The sequence below is a fragment of the Lates calcarifer genome, linkage group LG6 (genome assembly GCF_001640805.2).
Source record: "Lates calcarifer isolate ASB-BC8 linkage group LG6, TLL_Latcal_v3, whole genome shotgun sequence".
In the NCBI taxonomy this organism is placed as follows: Eukaryota; Metazoa; Chordata; class Actinopteri; family Centropomidae; genus Lates; species Lates calcarifer.
Genome location: NC_066838.1, coordinates 22,673,494 through 22,692,469, shown reverse-complemented (window position 1 = coordinate 22,692,469; position 18,976 = coordinate 22,673,494). Strand labels below are relative to the sequence as shown.

General features: G+C 43.2%; 1 protein-coding gene across 1 annotated transcript in view; it reads right to left on the bottom strand.

Moving 5' to 3' along the window:
• plxna2 (plexin A2) overlaps positions 1 to 18,976 on the bottom strand; it is a 162,684-nt gene that overhangs the window by 10,126 nt on the left and 133,582 nt on the right. The window contains 6 exon segments of the mRNA XM_018681933.2: positions 1,189 to 1,288; positions 6,837 to 6,940; positions 8,604 to 8,763; positions 9,597 to 9,743; positions 10,052 to 10,118; positions 17,972 to 18,240. Coding sequence (XP_018537449.1) covers positions 1,189 to 1,288; positions 6,837 to 6,940; positions 8,604 to 8,763; positions 9,597 to 9,743; positions 10,052 to 10,118; positions 17,972 to 18,240 — 847 coding nt within the window.

Sequence of the window (18,976 nt, the reverse complement as noted above, 5' to 3'; positions counted from 1 at the left end):
CAACCCATGATTGATGAGGGACGGGCTCATGCCAGCAGAGCTTCTGCTTTCTATGCCATGCACATCCAACTCCAGCAAAACCAACAGCACAAAAAGTGTGGGAGACTACAACAGCCCATTGCAATTTCAAACAGTTTCAAATGTCCCTCGAGAATGGGGTATTTGAAGGTAAGTTACAGTATACCTGTTTACATTGCTTTAGTCATTTATCATCTTCCTGTCTCTACCCACAGCCATTATGGTGTTTTGTTTATAGCAGTAATGACTGAATACTCTGAAATCCTCTAAAGGTTATCCTAGATAATCTTTATCAACTCTGTTGCTAATGTCACTCCACATTATTTTACAGTACATACACTAAAGATAAAGATCTTTCAGTGAATATCCTCAGGTATCTACTGTTTCCAAAATTTGTAAATAAGACTTGGAGGGAAAGTGATGCTGTTAACTCTTTTTCTGTGGCAGGCAGTCTAAAGCAGTGTTCACTTTCTATCCCCAATCCTGATAATTGGCCACACTCACTTATCTTTTTCTGTTTGTGTGAAGTATCATTCACAGAGAATAATTAGCAATCACAAGTTGCCTGGTGCTGCTGTGTGTCTGGCGTAGGACCAAATTTGGCACCCAGCAGCACAAACTACAAGCACATCTGAAGTATGTGTGTATTGGCACATGTGTGTATAGGTACTCCATGTGCAAGTGTGCGGGCCACTGTGTCTTGCACATAATGCATATCCATTACATTAATATTGTCTCTTTAAAGACAAACAATGGCTACATCTCTCACTTCATTTCCATGTACCATCCAACAGAGTTTGGACCTGAACTGTAAGGCAAACTGCAGCACACACAGTTGGAGAGAGAAAAAGGCTGCAAACCCACCCACTACCCTCTGCAGCAAAAAGAACAGCACCTCCAAACAGAGCTGACCATTGCTTTGGGGAGAGTGGTTTTAGGCTTTGTTCATAACTGAAAGAACAACTAAAATAAAAAAAAACATTATGATGCAGCAACAAGAGCAACAAGACTACATTTGCATGAAATTAAATGTTGATTAACTGTTGAATAAGCTTGGAAGTCCAACTGTAATTGCCTAATATATATGCTGTATGGCATTCTGCAATCAGTGTAATCAGTGTCAAAGCCACAACAAGGGTATGAAAAGAACAATCTGGTCTACTAACTCACCGTATCTGCTGATGGAGGTGCGTGATATGCTGGCTGAGGAAGGGATGTTGTATGATGAGGTCTGTTTTGGCACCAAAGCCACAACGCAGCGGTCTGACACCTGTGTGAAGAGACAGTTGCAACATGAATCGGCTGATGCTGTTTGGCTGATTTCCATATTGTAATTAGAACAGTGTGTGTTATTCTGAGACTATTTTTTCTTGAAACATGTTTATGTAATAGTAAAAGGTTAGACTACACAAGGGAATGTCAGGTCCTTGGTGAATAATCCCCTGAACAAAACATATCCCAAACTCCTCCACGACCCATGCCTTCCTGTCAAATCTGTGCTCCCTGCTGTTCTCTTCCACAGCCCCGTGGCTTTTTTCAGCAGAGCAGAGTACTGTGGCTGCATGATGGCTGTACTCATCATGACTGTCATTGTCATCCCCTTCACAAACATTAGAGACATGATGTAAGCTTTGGAACTAGGATAAGATGCTAAGAGGGTGAGAGAGAAAGAGAGAGAGAAGGGGGGAAGGGAAAAGGAGACTGTCAGAAGGAGAGACTAGAATGCTGGATGTCTCATCTCCTGTACACTTCATACCCCTAAAGAAAATGGGGTACGTAGGTATAATAATAGCATTAGAGCAGCATGGAGTCAAAGAGAAAGACGAAGAGAAGAGGCTGTGTAAAAGATGGCGTGTCATGAATAAGAGACAGACACTGAGGTTACCCCCCGCCCCCGTGTGGTTTATATTTACAAAGGGTTCCTGGCCTTATATGATGTGCTCCAGTCACTTTGGGTAAGTTGAGAAAAACGCATGCAACCCACATTAGAAAGGATGTCCTCAATATCTCTTTTATAAGTGTCATTTTAACTTAGATCTAATGGTGTAATTAATTAATCATGAAATGGCAATTTAATTATGATGAATCTTTAAAATGCTTGTATTGTTAGTACACCAAAACATCACATTTTAGAAAAACACAAAACACAGCAAACAAAACTTGAGGTTCTTTTCTGAAAGCCAAAACAACAAACAGCTTGTTGGCTGGCATTTACAGCCCACCCTGAGGAGGGATTTCTGCTTCAGACCCAGCAAAGAAAATCTGAGGAGCCTCCAGTGGAGAAATAAACAAAAGGCAAATGCCAGGCTCCAAAAGGAATACCTCAAAGAATCTATAGAAAAAGAGAAAAATTCTTTGTTTCATTGGCTTTAGCAGGAATCGTCTTTTTTCCGTCCCTTGTTGGAAAATAAGCTGCTGGAATGTTGGGATAGACATTTACAGAATTCCTCCTTTCTCTTGAGAGTCAAGCTCCTCTCTCTCCCCCTCAGTCTTGTCCTCTCCCTTTTCTCCCGCTCTTCCCAAACTAATCTCGGCTGTGTTATTAGTTGGAGTTGCCATCTGGCCTCTACTGGCCACAATAGAGAGACACTTGAAACTGGGATTGAAATCTGGAGGAATCCTCTTAAAGATGCAGCCCTGGCTCCCAGACCTCTTGGAGAGAAATGAAAAATGGTTCCCCTAACGCCCGCCCCCCACCCCCACCCACCAACTAAGGCCTTTGACCTTTCTCTCACCTTCTAATTTTTCCTCTGCTTTCCTAAACCTAATTTCTATGGCCTCTCCATCCTATAGCCTTCTCTTGGCTGACGATGTGCAGACCAACTCTAATATACCAACAATGTGGAGTTCCGTGAAGTTTCCATCGCTATTCCTATGATACATTTTCTCTGAGGAGCATGAAATAGCTTCTCTCCCACCCCCCATCTTCCCTTTACGCCTCCCTCCATCTCTCTCTCTCTTTCTCTCTGCTTTTTATGGCTGACAGAGAGGCTACAGCAGAGATGGGTCCTTGTGATAGAGTAAATGATTGAAGGCGTGCAGATTCGCCCTTCAGGGATAATCCAGTGTGGGGCTGATAGTGGGCAGGTGTGATAAGGGCTGTGGGCCCCGCCTGTGATAAGACCTTCCATTAGACAGTGCAGAGCCGACCAGACAGCAGAGTGTGGTCAGCCTCTATCTTTCTTTTCTCAGCCCTCCCCACATAACCCACAGCCCTGGCCCTAGCCTGATTCCACCTTGGTGTCGCATCTCTTCTGGACTCATGCCCTCAGATCATGATGCTTATCACACCTGTCAACTCTGCCCACTAGCTTGAAAACACACAACCTGTGCATATGAGTAATTGTCGCCAGGAATGACGAAATGTGTAATGAGCCATTATATGTGAATATAACTCTCTCAAACAGTATCTTTTGGAGAGTTTAATGGCAGTTTACAGGACTTGGTAAAATGTGTCACTGAAGAATCAGCGTGAGTTCTTACAAACACTCCAGCTGTTGGAATTGAAGATATGCCTCAGGGTGCAACAGCAAAGAAGCAGGATTAATCAAATATGTCTCTCCTCTTCAATGGAAAACACTATTTGTTTAAGATATTTACTCAGAGACTATTCTTCCTCCTAAAAGCTTAATCTTCCTGCTTGTCTGGAATGTGTATTCAGGTTTACAATGTGGACCAGCAAGCCAAGACAGCAACAGCATTAGATTAATGAACACTTAGAAATGTAGTAGTATCCATTGTGTCTGGGGCTGTTGAAAATAGCCCAAAATGCCCCAAGTGATGTCTGCTAGGTGGGTAACAGGATCTAGCTGGCAGGCTCTCCTGGTGTGGTCATCACTGTCTGCTCTCCCTGTTCCTTCACCGCAGAGAAGAGGACAGGCAGAGGTCACTGGGCAGCAGGGGATAAAAGTTTCCAAACTGACTTTACTTTTCATTTTGACGCAGTCTCAGCCAAAGCGAAGGAGGGAGCAGTCTGCCCTTTACTGTCACTTATCTTCACATTAGGAATAATATTGCAGACAAAACACACGCTGCCCATGTGTCCTCACAAATGGATGTGGCAAACAAGTATTAATATGCTGAAAAAGCCACAGTCCACCTGTAATAAATCAACACTTTGTCAAACATCATCAGTGTAATTACTCACGCGCAGCCCCAGCGAATACATTGTTGGTCTGTTTGCAATTTGAATCATCATAAATAACCCAAGCAGTCTGACAACTTCAGTTCATGATAATGTCCTGTTTATGAGAATTGTTAATGCTGCCCTCTGCCCAAAGTGAGTCAAGTCTGTGAAATATCTGATTCATGTGGTTGTGGGACTCCTTGGGATCCCTGCTTACTGCCCGGATACTATCCAGCAGCTGCGAGGTTAACACTAGCATGTCTCAAGATGACAGAGACGGGGGAGGTAGAGAAGAAAGAAGGTGTGATGAAAGCTTTGCTTTGACAGGGAGGGAGATTAATCAACAAAGAAAGATCGAAATCAGCAATCAGCCAAAAAACTCTCTAGTCTCATAAATCTTTTATCCCGACCCCTGTGTTTCTCTGTGTATAAGCATCTGCAGTGTGGTTCTGTGCTATACATGTGTGTGCACATGTGTTGTGTGTATATTTGAGTGTGCCTCTGTCTTCTTCTACCTTTATCAATGCACAAAAAAGCATTGAAAAAAACACAAAAATAGAGAGAGTAGGGTGGGAGGATGGGAGTTTAGTCCCCTGACTGTGAATGCAAAGGTGCTGAATAAAGATTCTGAACTCACTTTAAATGTGTGTATTTATGTTTTTAATTTTAGAGTAGCAGGGAGTTGGGAAGGTGTGTATTTCCATATCCAGGTTATGTAAACCATTATTTCCCATGTGGCAGGGTAAATAGCCAGTGGGGTTTCTTGGGATGCTGTGAGCCTTATGAATTTTAATGTCGCTGTCTGGTCCCTGTGTCTCTGCTACAGGAAAATTAGCAAAGACTCAAGGTGAAGCTCAGTCTCATTCTGCATATTTCAGACCCCTTTCCATTTTTCTTCTTCAAGCTTTTCTCTCACTCTGGGGCCTAATGAGCTGTGCTTCCTTGTTGTGATAGGCAGCCAGATGTGCTGTTGGAGCTGCCAGTGCAGTGGCATGGCGTATGACGCAAACAAGCTCACTCACAGTTGCCATTGCCAGCTCATCAAAACAGCACAAGTGTCTATGCTGTTTCATCCTACGCTCATCTACGACCACCAACTGCCCTGTTCCTTCATGCTTCTTCTCTTTCTCCCTCTCTTTCTTTTCCTCTCTCCTCCCCACACTGCCCTGCAGCCCTCCAGCATCTCCTCTAAAGTTGCACAGTGTTGGACCTTACGTTCCGTGATCAAAAGCAGTCCTCAGATCTGCGATTGAGCGAGCGAACAAGTAAAGTGGCCACACGCGTGTTACTGTGCCCCCTATAGTGTCTCCCTTGGCTAACGATGGCAGACGGACTGTGACGAAAAGAACCGCAAAAAGAAGAAAGAAAAAGAAAAACAACAGAGGTGCCCATTATGGTGTGGAAGCAAACATCCTGTGCTGCTTCATCAAGGATTAAAGCACTGCAGAGACTAGAGAAGAAGAGGTGCTCAGAGCAAAAAGGAGGCAAAAACAGTGCTCATTGCTCGTCAGTGGACAAAAACGAAAAAAACATGGAAAATGGGAAAAAAATGTAAGCAAAGCAAAAATGAAAAGAGAAAATTTGAGAAAGTGAAGACAATGAAGGTAAGGACAGAAAGGAGGGTGACAAGGGAGGGAAGACAAAGGGGATACAAGCTGCATGGTGCCAAGTCCTGTGTGAAGGACACTATGATGAGTCCCTTACTCTAATGACTCCTACATCTGTTAAATTATTCTGCTTGCTCTGGGGGGCATGAGTTCAGACTGACCCCCCACTATGAGGGCTTGATCCTTGCTAGACCTCATTCCCTTTTTCTGCATCTAGAGGGAGCTGCATCTCCTGGCCCCATGATTCCGGTGTTCTACCCCAGCAATAGCTCTATCTGAGTTCCAGCATCTACTCTTGAACAGGTAGTCCACAGATGGCTGACTAATGAGAGCTGGCTGAAGATGAGCTGCAAAAGATGCATGACCTGTGGACATGACTGCTTTCTAATTCTGCCTTGCCTGTTTCTTCCTTTATTCCCTTTAATTCCTTTTATTCCTCTGTATTATTTCTCTCTGGCTACGTTTCCCTCCCTCTTGGTCTCCCTTTTTAAATTTACAATTTCAACAGGTATAAAGTCTCATGAAAAATGTATAACTCTTGTTCTCAGTTTTCTTCCACTTTAGCTCTGTACTTTTCTCTCTGTTTAACAGGGGGCAACAGGTGACCCTGTGGGCCCTCAAATTGTGGGGTGTGAATTTGAGTTTCTACATGTGAAGAGACAGAAGCAGGCAGTCACAGCGGGACTAATTGTTGCTGGCGTAGAAGTCAACGGGGCAGAGAGGAGAGAACAAGAGAGATTCTGTCCTCCTGACTTGAGCAGCTTCCTCTCTCCAGGGAGGAGGGAGAAGTGTCGGCTGAGATGTTGAGAGTTCATCTCTCCTGCCACCTGTACGGTAATTGTCCTCTATTCTGTGAGTCACTTGGATTACACCAGGCATGGGCATGCAAATGAGGAGCTGAAAATTGGCTGCCTAAAAGTCAAGTGCAGGAAACATCAAAGTTTGGCAAGGTGTGTGGTACAATTTCCATAATAAAAGCCATGGCAGAAATTGAATTGAAATGAACCTTTTCTTGGTTTAAAAAAAGGCAAAGTTTGAGAGTTAATTAAGGAAAACATTCCACTAGAACCTTTGTGTGTATTTACCTGGTAGTGCATGAGAGTGTTGAGTCTCTTCCAGTCATTTTCTATCTTGGTGGTGATGTCTTCATCCTGCAGCACCACGCGAGCCATTCGCCCCTGGCGCCACTCTGAGGAAACAAATACAGACTGTTATACACAACTGAGTGGAGAGGTTCGGTGATACATGTTTAATATATACAAATGAAAACCACCATTTTTTCGAGATGGACAGGTGCTCTGAATTAAAATGTGGGCAAACCATAATACTTTGGTGTGTGCTTTATCCATTGCCTTTACAACCAGTTACCATGCAGGGCAATTGTGTACTGTGCTAAGACAAGCATGACTTCCTTATGACACAAAACAAACTATTAAAACACTTTTCTTTCAAACCTCATTTGCCTTTCAGTTGGTGGAACGTCACCCTACACGGCTCCCAAAGAGAGCTCTCTACACACATTATCAACAGCCGATGTTCTTGTACAGCTCTCGGCATGTGTACTCCTCTCCCAGACTTGGAGTGACACGCATCTTAATTAAACATTGCACACGAACGATTTCAAGATGTATATGCAGGCAGGCTGCGCACTTTAATTGGTACTTGTGTCGTAGAGATGGCGTGCCATTAGCATACGCAGCAGTCGGCCCGTCAGGGTCAGAAAGAAGAGAAGAGTAGAGGAGACAAGACAGGATGAAAAGCGATCTATGAGAAAATCACCTCCTTTCAAAAGGAAAAAATTGGAAGCAGGAGGAAACAGGTGGAAGCTATAAGCAGTGCTGGTGGAGGGCAGTGGCTGACGGCTTGTTGTGGGGTAATGAAATGATAATCAGGGTGCTGATGGGGAAATGGACAGCCATTGTGGCTCTCATGCTGGGAGTGATCATTGATTTTCTCCTCTGTTGACTGGGTTTTATTACTTTGTACCTCTGCCAGGTGACCACATGATATCCCTGCTTTGCACAACATCCTCCAAAAACTGTCTAACCTTACACTCATCACAAAAAACAAAAAATACAAAATACAAGACACAAAAGCAGTTGCACATATACACATACAGACATGGACAGATGCACACACTCAATTATTTTCAGGGCATCAGTGAAAGATTCAGAAATGGACAGAAGAGAACAAGAGAGAGGATAGTGGATGGACAGAGAGCAATATTGTGGGGTGAGGGATGACGTGCTGATTTGCAGTAAGCAGAGGGGGGCTTTTGTTCTCTCCACCCATGTGAAGTGAGAGAAAATGAGAGGGACAGGGCAATGGCAGGCAAGGTACGGACAGGCGAGGATGGAAGTGGCAGACTGCGTGGGAGTGGAGCCCGGCATGAGGCTGGCAAGCCCGTCTGTCAGCCTTTACCTGGGTCAGCCAGACAGCCACGTCACAGACGCAAAATCACACACACACACACACACACACAAAGACATGCACACTCTGACTCTGTCTACTGTGTCTTATTGGCACAACCATGCAGCAAAAGCAGCCAGACGGAGGGATGCACCACACACTGTCATTCAGTTTGATAGAAGGCCTGGCAACAGTACAGTGAGGCTGGCTGGCTGGCTGGGCTGCTGGAACACAGCTTTTATCACACTAATGCACTGATAATCTGTACACATGGCTAGGTTTTCTCTCACTGATACATTAATCTGTGGGTGTGAAGGACTTTACACCTGCCAACTGCATCTGTGAGTGTCTGGATTGTGTGTGCGTGTTTGTGTGTGTGTGTGTGTGTGTGTGTGTGTGGGGGGGGGGGGGTGTATTTGTACGAGTGCATGTTTGTCCCATACCAAGGTCCATGTCGACAGCACGCGGCCGCTGAGAATAGGGCATGTTCTTGTAAACAGCATCTAGTATCTTCTCCTTTACTTGGGTGATGGTGTCACAGTTCAGCACCTTTACTGGAATCTCTGGACTGTTTTCATTGTCTGGGTTCACACAGTTCAGGATCTGGATTGCACAAATGGGAAGAATAGGAGAGAGAAGAGAGAAAAATCACTGAGGGAAATGAGGGAGCAGAGGAAAAGGCGAGAGGTGTCCTGTTACTGCCCGACTTGGGTACAGCTTGAGGCTTCGCCCTCATTAGAGTCTCCTTGGAGCATGGCAGGAGCTTTGAGAAACCATTTCCGCTTTCGCTGGCATCCCGAAATCTAATTTCACACCTTCGGCGGGACACCAATTTCCAGCTCTGCCGGGGTATTAGCACGTAATGAGCCAAATTCCCAGTCAGAGCAATCAGAGCATTGTCATGTCACATGCTGGCTGTGTGAGTGTTTTTTTCCTCCGTGTGCATGTGCGAGTGTGTGTGTAGAGGGGTCTGTTTGGTGTGTTCCAATCTCTACAGCCACCTACCCTGATGTTGGACCAACACTGGAGCCTGTGGGATCATTAGTTAATTTTCTTCCCACACAGGAAGGAAGAATCCCAGCACAGCAGACACAACCATGTCATCTTAACAATGGTATGTGGTGAAAAAGTAATGACAAAAAAGTAAAATTAGCAACACGTTGTTAAAATTACATGTTGTAACTTTCACTGGTCCAGTACTATGGCAATAAATGCAATGTAACATTTTCCCATAAGGGATTAATAAAGGATTCTGATTCTGAAATAAGAGTGTGGGCTTGTGTGTCTGTGCCTCAGCTTGGCTCCATTTTAACTAAAAGCAAGCCATTCTTGAGTCAGGAGCTGCCTGCACAGTACAGTATGTGCTACCTGTGTGTTTGTGCATATCTGTGAGCCCCTGTGCAAACTTCTTGTGTGCCTCATGGAGTGTGACGTACCAGGGTTTTGTACTCAATCTGCTGGCGGATGAGCTTGTCTTCACTCAGGGAGTAGCGGGCCTCTCCAGTGATGGCATCAATGGGCCCCTTTTCCATCTGCTGCTTGATGGCGCAGTACAGCATGAACAGAGGCTCCCCAGCACACTCCTGTAAACACACACACACACACACACACACACACACACACACACACACACACACACACACACACACAGACATACAAACCAACAGGTTCACACATGAAAGAACACCACAGCATAAACACAAAAATTCACTGGACTGAAAACACCTTCAAATCCACATACTATACATATCTGATAATGTGCAATCACACTTTTAATTTAGACTTAGACTTGTAGAGATTCAATGAATAAAATACACTAGATACATTTATGTTTGTACATATAACTTCGTACACACAAACACAAAATATAAGTGTTACTTGGTGCACTAACCTTGAGGAATTTATGAAGGAGGAAGGCAAACCAGTTTGTAAGCATCTTCTCTGCAACTGACTCTGTTCTGAAATTACATGAAAAAACAGGAAAAACAAATTTCACTCTATTCTTTCTCTTGATATTCCAAAACCTTTAGATAATAGAGGTGTTCCATAATTCATGAGGTTATGAGCAAGACTTCAGGGATGTTATCTTGGCATCCTGGGTGGGTGCATCTTGACACTGGTTTTGCTTGTGTACTGCCTGCAACACTGTGGTCACAGTGACTGAGCAGAGCAGAGAGAGGGCATCTGTGTGTGCATGGTTTGTGTGCATGCACGCTAAAAATGAGTGTGTGATTGAGTATGCATGGATGTGAGCGTTAGAGAATGTGTCTGCGTGTGCCTGTATTCACGTGTGGTTGAACACAGCGGGACATCAGCAGCTGTGACAAGCCTCAGCTGTTGAGAGAGACGAGTGCTGTCACAGCCAGGTAATGCCTGATCACAGCCAAAACGATCTCCTCTCCTCTCATTTCCTCTCTTCTTCCTCCCTTACCTTCTCTCCCTTCCCAGTCAATCACACATGGAGGTACAGCTTGCTGCTGGGCTTGATTGGGCATGAAAACACACAAGTGTGCAATGACCTCTCTGCTATTTCTACCACAGAGCACACATGAGGACTCTGTATATCTCCTTTATGATTCCTCCTCATATCTTTCTCTGAATGGCGGACAAACATCCCCCATCTGCCTCATTAGCACCATCATGGAACACTAGAGAAACAGAAGTTAGACTTAAAAAAAAAAGACAGAATACCAAACAGCCAAGTGGGAATGGTTAACGAGCATGAAGCGTAGATGAAAGGTTTAGTTCTGTGAAATTCATGTGGACAAACACCTGAGGTGAATAACAACAACAAGCCCCCTCATCTTGGAAAAACGGCTCTGCCCTGCTCTTTCACCTCCTCCGTTTGACTGCTGCATAAGCCTGCATGCAGACAGAATGAAAACTGCCACCTGAAAAGGAACCAATACCAAGCTGCTTTGGATTGGAAATGGATTTTTCTACCAGCCAGCTTGTGGTCCACACCATCATCACTCTCATTATTCCCGCTAGCTCTAACATAGCTGCTACACTCACTAATCACAAGTTAACATGCCCCGGTAAAGTGCCCCATACACTGAGCTGCTGTTTGCAAGAGTGTGACAGCTTGTGATTGTCACCTGGCCGCAAATGATCACTCCCCATCAGCTCGTACATGAGTGTTGCCAATTTAAATAGCACTGCATTGAAAAAATGACCCTCTTAATGTAGCAGGAAATTACTGTGATTACTCTGGTGGATATGATGGAGGGGCCTTACAGCGTACTGTGCTGAACTAGGGATTAGCAAGAATTGAAGCAGCCAGGTATTAAAGACAAGCTGGAAGGCTTCCGTCTCCTCAGAGCTAAATAGTGCTGGGGATGATTATACCTATTCAGGCTCTGAATGGACCTAAAGGGAGATTATGACTATTATGGAGATAATTGCGTTAAGTCGTGTTTGAGGGTTATAAGCAAGAGTCTGGGACCGAAGCAGAAGTCCCACAGGGATTGTCTGAGCCAGGGGAGGTTACAACAGCTAACATTTTAGTCACTGAGACTAGAAAAAGTGTCAGTCACTCTTTTTGTTTCATGAAATTGCGATATATAGGAGTGAGACTTCTCCTTCTTGCTTTCACATGCAAATACAGAACCTCCCCTCAAGCTGCAGGACAGCAGAGCAGAGGTTATGTTTTGTTTTGAATGACGTGTGGCTGAGCTGTGATGTTGTCTCCCACGCCTGGAGGCAATTCCTCTGCGAACGAGACCGCTGGCCAGTCTATTGGCAGCTCGTTGAGAGGATGGAGAGCTGGGTGACAGCCTATTTCAAGTGCGATGTGCCAGCAGGGGGGACAGATGTAGATTAGTTCACCCAGTTTCAGATACAGGATGAGAGAGTAAACACTGCTGAAAGGCTGAAAGCTGAAGAAGTGCATGCTCCTGAGCGTGTGCGCATGTGTGACAGCATCCTCTATGGTGGCGCACACACACACACACAAGTTCTATGCTTCTCTCCTCTTTGTCATTCCAACATATACAAACACACAGGTAAAGGTATACATACATAAAGAAAGGAAGATACACATACAGCATTCACAAGCTTGCAATGCTGCACAACAAAAAATCTCCACTCAAAAACATAATAAGGAGCCACTACGAGTGCCTGAGGCTGTATTTTCACGCTGAATAAACCTAAATATATCATGGATTTTTTTGTATAATACCCCAAATCCCTCTGTAATTTGCCCCCCCACCCCCTTCCGCTGCGTACCATGTGCCCCTCCCAGCTTGTATGAGACTTGAGTGTGTTAGAAGTTAATGGAACCTATTAAGCATTTTAATAAGCTCAGCAAGTCCCGAAGAAGGAAGTCAAATAAAGCCTTTTGTGTGGGGGCTGTGCTGACTCCCTCTTAATATCTCTCCTTTTGAATGTCGGGGGGGAGACACACTTTGTTCTCCTCCTTCTCCTTTCCTCCTTGTCCTCCTCCTCATCTGCCTCCACTTCCTTCTCTCTACTAATTGAGTTTCATTAATGAACATCAGGATTTCATTATCCCACATAGTGTTTAAGAGGGGCCCTGCATCCCCCCCATCTCTGGTCTCCTAATGGCAGCTAGGGTGGAGGGGAGGCTATATTAGCAGGCAGTGGAATGTCTTTCAATGAAACTAATGCCAAACACAATACTCGCTCTCTTAATAACGCTGTACTCCATTGCTCTGCATGGGCGGAAATCTCATTACAAAAACGCTGAGGAGAAAAATAATACAAGATTGAAAAGTCTCAAGGTGATAGAAGCAATGTTCTGTGATTCCATTAAAAGAACATTATAAAGACAAGAAAAAGAAAGAAACTGGGTAAAGAGAGCGGCTGTGGCAAAACTTCAGACGACGATGGGGAGAATGGAGATAGAGTTTAATGTCAAAAAGATGTCGCTAGCTGTTCTAGGATGTTGCAGCGATGGTCGTCAAACACTGTTTCAGTATTAATGGACAGGCAGAAAGAGAGGACAATGCTGTGAAATGATGACAGACGTGAGGAGAGAGGGAGGACTGAGATGAGGTAGAGCACAGAGATAAACTGAGTGCAAGAACGTATTTCATTAATGGTGGAAAATACAATCCAAACACTATGAGGTGCAGCATCAGTTCCACTTAGTGCATCGGAGAGTGAGAAAATCAAACACATTGTCAAAAGCTCACATATTGCTTTCAAAAAGCTTTTAGGAGAATGTAAGGGTCTGCGAGCGAAAATCTTTCCCTATCAAGACAAAGAAAGCAGAAGGCATCTCAAATCTTTAAATACCAGAGTTTCTTTGAACAAGGAGCCTCAGAGGAGCATGAGTGCACCCATCAAATGTGATTCCAGGAATTTAACTGACTGGGGATATTATATCTCTGTTTCATAAAGGCAAAAAATACTGCACGTGCTATGATTTGTTTTCACCGGACTGGCATGATGGACGGCGAAATGGGATCTAGCACTTAGCTGAGCATAATAGGAAAAAGAGCCACTACAGCATAACATATACAAACTGTCCTCTGGCATTCAAATGAAACCAACCCACCATTATACTCAGCCAATGACGTGAGCTAGTGCCTACTGCATGTGTTGTATTCTCAGTAACCATTATGCGGTTAACTAGGTTCTCAAATAAATAACAACGATTGGTTTTCCATCCTGTTTAATCTGTCAAGAGGCTTTTCACATGCATTCATTTTCCTTCTATGATATACCACTTCAGCCCATTCAACTTCTTTCAGGAAAGGAGCTGAAATTCAAATGAATGGAAATCTCACAGTGCATTCCTGTTGCATATTTATGAACTACTGTAAACATATTAGGTGCTACGAGTAAAATCTAGTGTCAGCAAATGTACTCATCAGATCTTGGTATATACTTATATGAATGAAGAGGAGGAATGTTGTTTTAACAGCCATTTTATTCAGTCTACCTTTAGCCCTGTAAACTAGGCAACACAGCCTTACCCCTCATTGCCTTTTATCAAAAATAAGAAATTATTGTAGCCATATCTATATTTAGGACTCCATATTAAGCTAAGAGTTTAGTGGCAGTAGACTGATATAAGTTAATCTAATATTATCTGTCCCAATAAAGTACAGATAGTACATCAGCAATTAAACACTCAAATATGAAAAAAAGTACTATCAGGAGATAATCTGCCATGTGAGAGACAGAGTATGTGTGTGAGGAATACAGAAAAAAAGGTATGTTGGAGGCATACAGAGATGGTGAGAGGCATGCAGAGACACAGTGTTAATGTTAATCAGAACGAGTTTTTTCATGCAGCATCTTTAATGTGCTGCCCACTTAACTTGAAATTTCTCTGTGGAAAGCACTCAGAACCTCCATTTAATTTGCTGAATTCATATGTTTATTAGTTGTTTAACTGCTCTTCCATCGTTGAATCCCACTCCTCCACTGCTCCCTCTGCATTCTCAACCTTTCCCTTCATTTTTCCACTCATCTTCCCTCCTGTCCTCCCCTTTCCCTCTGTGCTGTGGTTAGTGATGGCATGGTACTCCATCTTCTCACTGGAGCTCACCGCAGGAACAGGGCTCAATAATTAAGGGTGCCTTGCTTTGCTGGAACAGCCTCATTGTACCGCTGTAGTGTCATAACTTCCCTATATGCCATGGGCACATACACTCTCTTACACTATATAGCACACACACTCTGGCTATTGCATACAGTAAAGATTTAAAGGTACCCTGTAGAGTTTTCATGGCAAACAAAAACAGTTAAATTGTTGTCTGGTGTCAGTCCTTGTGTTAAATAACCTGTCAATTAATTTGAGAATGAAGGCGGGTTTGAATCTTCTGTTAATCGTCCATTGTTTACATTCAGATGACAGACGGTGTCTTTAAAGCATGTCTGTTTCTTCCTATAAAGTCCCATAAAAAGGCCAAAACCAACAATTAATTTAGCCAATTAACAAGTATTGCCTGTGAAGCCAAAGCCTGATATAGCCTTTTCCTCTGTGCCACAGAGCCCCATCATTGACCCAAAACTATTAAAACCACACAAATGAGACACACTGTTGCACTGGGAGACATGCTCCTTCATCATAATGAACATGGGCACAGAAGTTTATTTAGAGTAGACCCCCACATACACCATCCTGCTGCTGTAAATACTTCCAACAGCACAGAATCCATGGTTAAAAACAGTCCTGAACAAATAGACTATTTACAGTATGTTTGTGACCTGTTTTCCAGCATTTATGTTTTCAGTGAGTGCCACAGACAGGCTTCTTCTGGGGAAGTTATAAAGTATTGAAAGACAGACTAATGCTTTGTTGGTTTTGGTCTTTTCATGGCTTTTGTTGACAATAACAGACATATGTGGCCAGCCCTATCCTTTACTAAAAACCATTTGGCTCTATTGTACACATTAAACTTTGATTACTACGGCAGGTCCCTGAGGGAACATGAGGATAAGATGCTAAGATACCATGACAGATGGAACTATTTTTGTATTTCTGTCTGCAATGCTTGTGTGATTATGGCTTTCTCTTAAAAGGTCGAGCATGCCTGCTTGTGGACGTGCCACCCTGTGGAGAAAAGCATTCGATGACAGCTGAATGGTGAGAGAGGCGCAGCTCTTTGCTATGAATCAAACATGTCTCTGGATGCACTATCAACCCACTGTATTATAAATGAGCAAAGGAAGTGGGCTGGGTGACCCTGGAGGTCCTTCCTGTATGTTGGCTCTCTTCTATAGCAATGTAAACTTTGTCCAGGGACTGTAAGCTCACTAATAATTCATTCAGGACATTCACAATGACCGCAACCTCTACTAATCTTCTGAGCGCACGCTGGATTCCGATGTAACCAGCACAGGTTTATTCATTCTTTCAGTCATCAGTATACCATATTCTAACACACACAACATGTACACAAATGCAGGTAGCACTCCTACAGATATATCTGGACACCATAAAAACGAGTATCTGCTTACATGCTCATTGTAAGCAGTATTCATTATTACCAGAACAGAGAGGGGGTCTTAGTCAACATAATGGCAAGCATTTCACTATCCTATTATATGAGATAATAGACTGAGGAGAGCCAAAAGAAAAGACAACTGAACGAGACAATGGCTACAAAGCACAGCCCAGCAGCGTCACTCTACACCCTGCACAAACACAATTACCGCTTAGAGACGTGCTCAATTTGACTATCATCACAGACGTGTGTGCATGTGTGAGTGTGTTTGTGGATGTGTGTGAGTCAGCTGGCTGGCTTGACTGTCGGCTTTTCTCTAAATAGGCGATGAGGAAGACAACAACGGCAAAGAGCCATGTCAAATCGATAATCCCTTAAATTCTTCAGAAAAATGAGGAGCAAAATGTAAAAACTACAGGACATTTAGCCCTGCAGGCTGCAACGGCAGGACCTGAGGATTATGTACCACTGTGCTCCTAATAAGAGAGGATAATGAAAACTTAGAGGTGACATGGGGCCCTGCTGTCATATGAAATAACAGCTTAATCTAGGTCCATTTGACGCTGTGCCGCTTTTGTCCACCTCTTTCTCTTTCAACCTCTTGCTCTGTTTGCTTCTGTGAGCAGTCTTTTCTGTCTGGCAGTTATTTACCCTGACTATTAATGTGGGGTTTTCAAATACAGACACTAAGAGAACATTAACATCAGAATGAAGGTGTTGTTTCAAAGTGTAGCAGCTGCCTGCTCTCACTGTCTCTGCTTATTAGTCATGTAAACATAATCAAAATCATGCACAGAGCAGTCAGGTCTTCAGTGAGCTTGTTCACAGTGACTGTGCTTTGTACATTCTGTACCTTTTGAGCTGAGTATTGTTTGTCAGTCCTTTTAAACTGTTTCTATACATAAAGAGCCACCAAAGCAGCTGAGGACACTTGGGCAAGGACTTGGCAGGTGTTTAAAGTTTTAGCACATTATCCCAACTCCCCCGGAAAACAATGTACACTGGAGACACGGAGAGGAAGAGAAAAAAAAAAGTTAAGATGAACCGCTTCTGAATGTTTTATCAGGTGCCTGAGCCTGGAGGATAAGTGAGACTGACATTGGCAATGAGAGAGAGCAGGGGGAGAGACAAGAGTGCGAGAGAGAATGTGGAATTATGCAGAGAATTCTGATGTTTCTCCTGACGTGATGAGTGCATGGTGTTTATCTCGGCATACTGTAGATGTACGGTAGCACTCATTACAAGCCTTATTCTGTGAAGTGTCTACATAGGAACACATGGGAAAATCAGAATGCATCCACCCACAAGAAAAAAGGGGGAAAGAACATACAACTCTAAATCAATCCTCATCTGTCTGTCTATATGCAGCAACATCCTCCTCCAGCTCTGTGCTTATTGACATGTTTTTAAATGAGGACTGTTTTTTGGCATCTCCACAACTATCCTCTGATCACAGAATCACATGAATATGAATTATAGATATACAGTGATAAAATATGTTCTTATTCTTCTTGACTGAACTTAAATCAAATCAAACATCTGAAAAAGTTTTGTAAAGCATACTGAGGATTAAGGCATATGAACATGTATAATATCAGAAAGAGCCTTTTGTTTTTTAATTACTGTGGGTTAATTCTTCTTTTTTTTAAAAAAAAACAAAACAAAACTGAAAAGTCAAAACAGGAACATTAATGCCAATATAACTTGTTAATAACTTTTTCTTTGCTGACTTTGTTGAAAGCTTTTAGGAATGATATTCACTTTAAATCTCATTCATAAAGTTTGATTAAAACACTGGATAAATTACTTTTAAATGTAGCAGGCAACAGCTGAGCCAAACACTTATATTGCTACAGGACATTGTTTTGCTTAAACGTTTGCTGTGTTACCTGCGCAGCAGTAGTTTGGGGTGGTTTTTGCTCTCCAGGTTGCGGTCGATGAGGTCTGACAGCAGGTGTTTAAGGACGTCGGTGGCGTACTCCAGTCGCCCCTGCAGGGCCGTCATGATAAGTGAGGCCACGTTGCCACGGTCCCTCATGGAAAAAGAGCGCTGCATTTCCAGTGTTCGGATGAAGGTGAGCAGGAACACTTTGTTGTTGATGAGCTGGCCAAATAGCTTTAAGGCCTTCTCCACATTCTGTTGGCCATTACCTGACACCTGAACAGACGAGGTAGGGAAGAAAAATGTGTGTTAGTGCTGAGACGTTTCTAGAACTAATTTAAATAATAAATGTCCAGTAATCATTTGAATAGTATTGAGCAAAACTGTGTTTTAAAACAGATTGTTCTCCAACTTCTGTCCTGACCTTGTCTCACAAAATAAAGATTTTTCCAAAGGCACCAAAACCCTCACTCATGTTTCACTTGAGGCAGACAGAAGTTCCCACTCATGGTGAGTAACTGAGAAGATCTTAATCAATTATTGACCCAGGTCTGTTAAAAAGCATTGTACCCTGAGTTAGCTGCCATTTCACTTTCACGTCAAATGTCACATAACTTGCCAGTGTAAGACAATCCTTTAGTGACAAAACAAACTTTCTTTGTTTCGGTCTGACTACACATCACTGTTTTTCAAAATAAGGACAGAAGGACTGTAAATTACTGAACATTGACTATATGCAATTTAGATTACTTACTTTGGGTCCTTTTGATGGGCGAACACACACAAAATGCCTTCGCTCATGCAACTGCCTTTGACCTCTAGCATACGGGCTAGTCTGATTTGAATCACCACCCTGCAATCTAACCATACCCAATAAAGCCATCCCATCCTGCCTCACACACAATCTACAAATAGAAAGGTGGACCTCTATCATGATGGATCTATTTATCCCTGACAGTGGACACTGCTCTGTGTGTTCCACATAAAATAAACTCATTTCCCAGCACTTCTC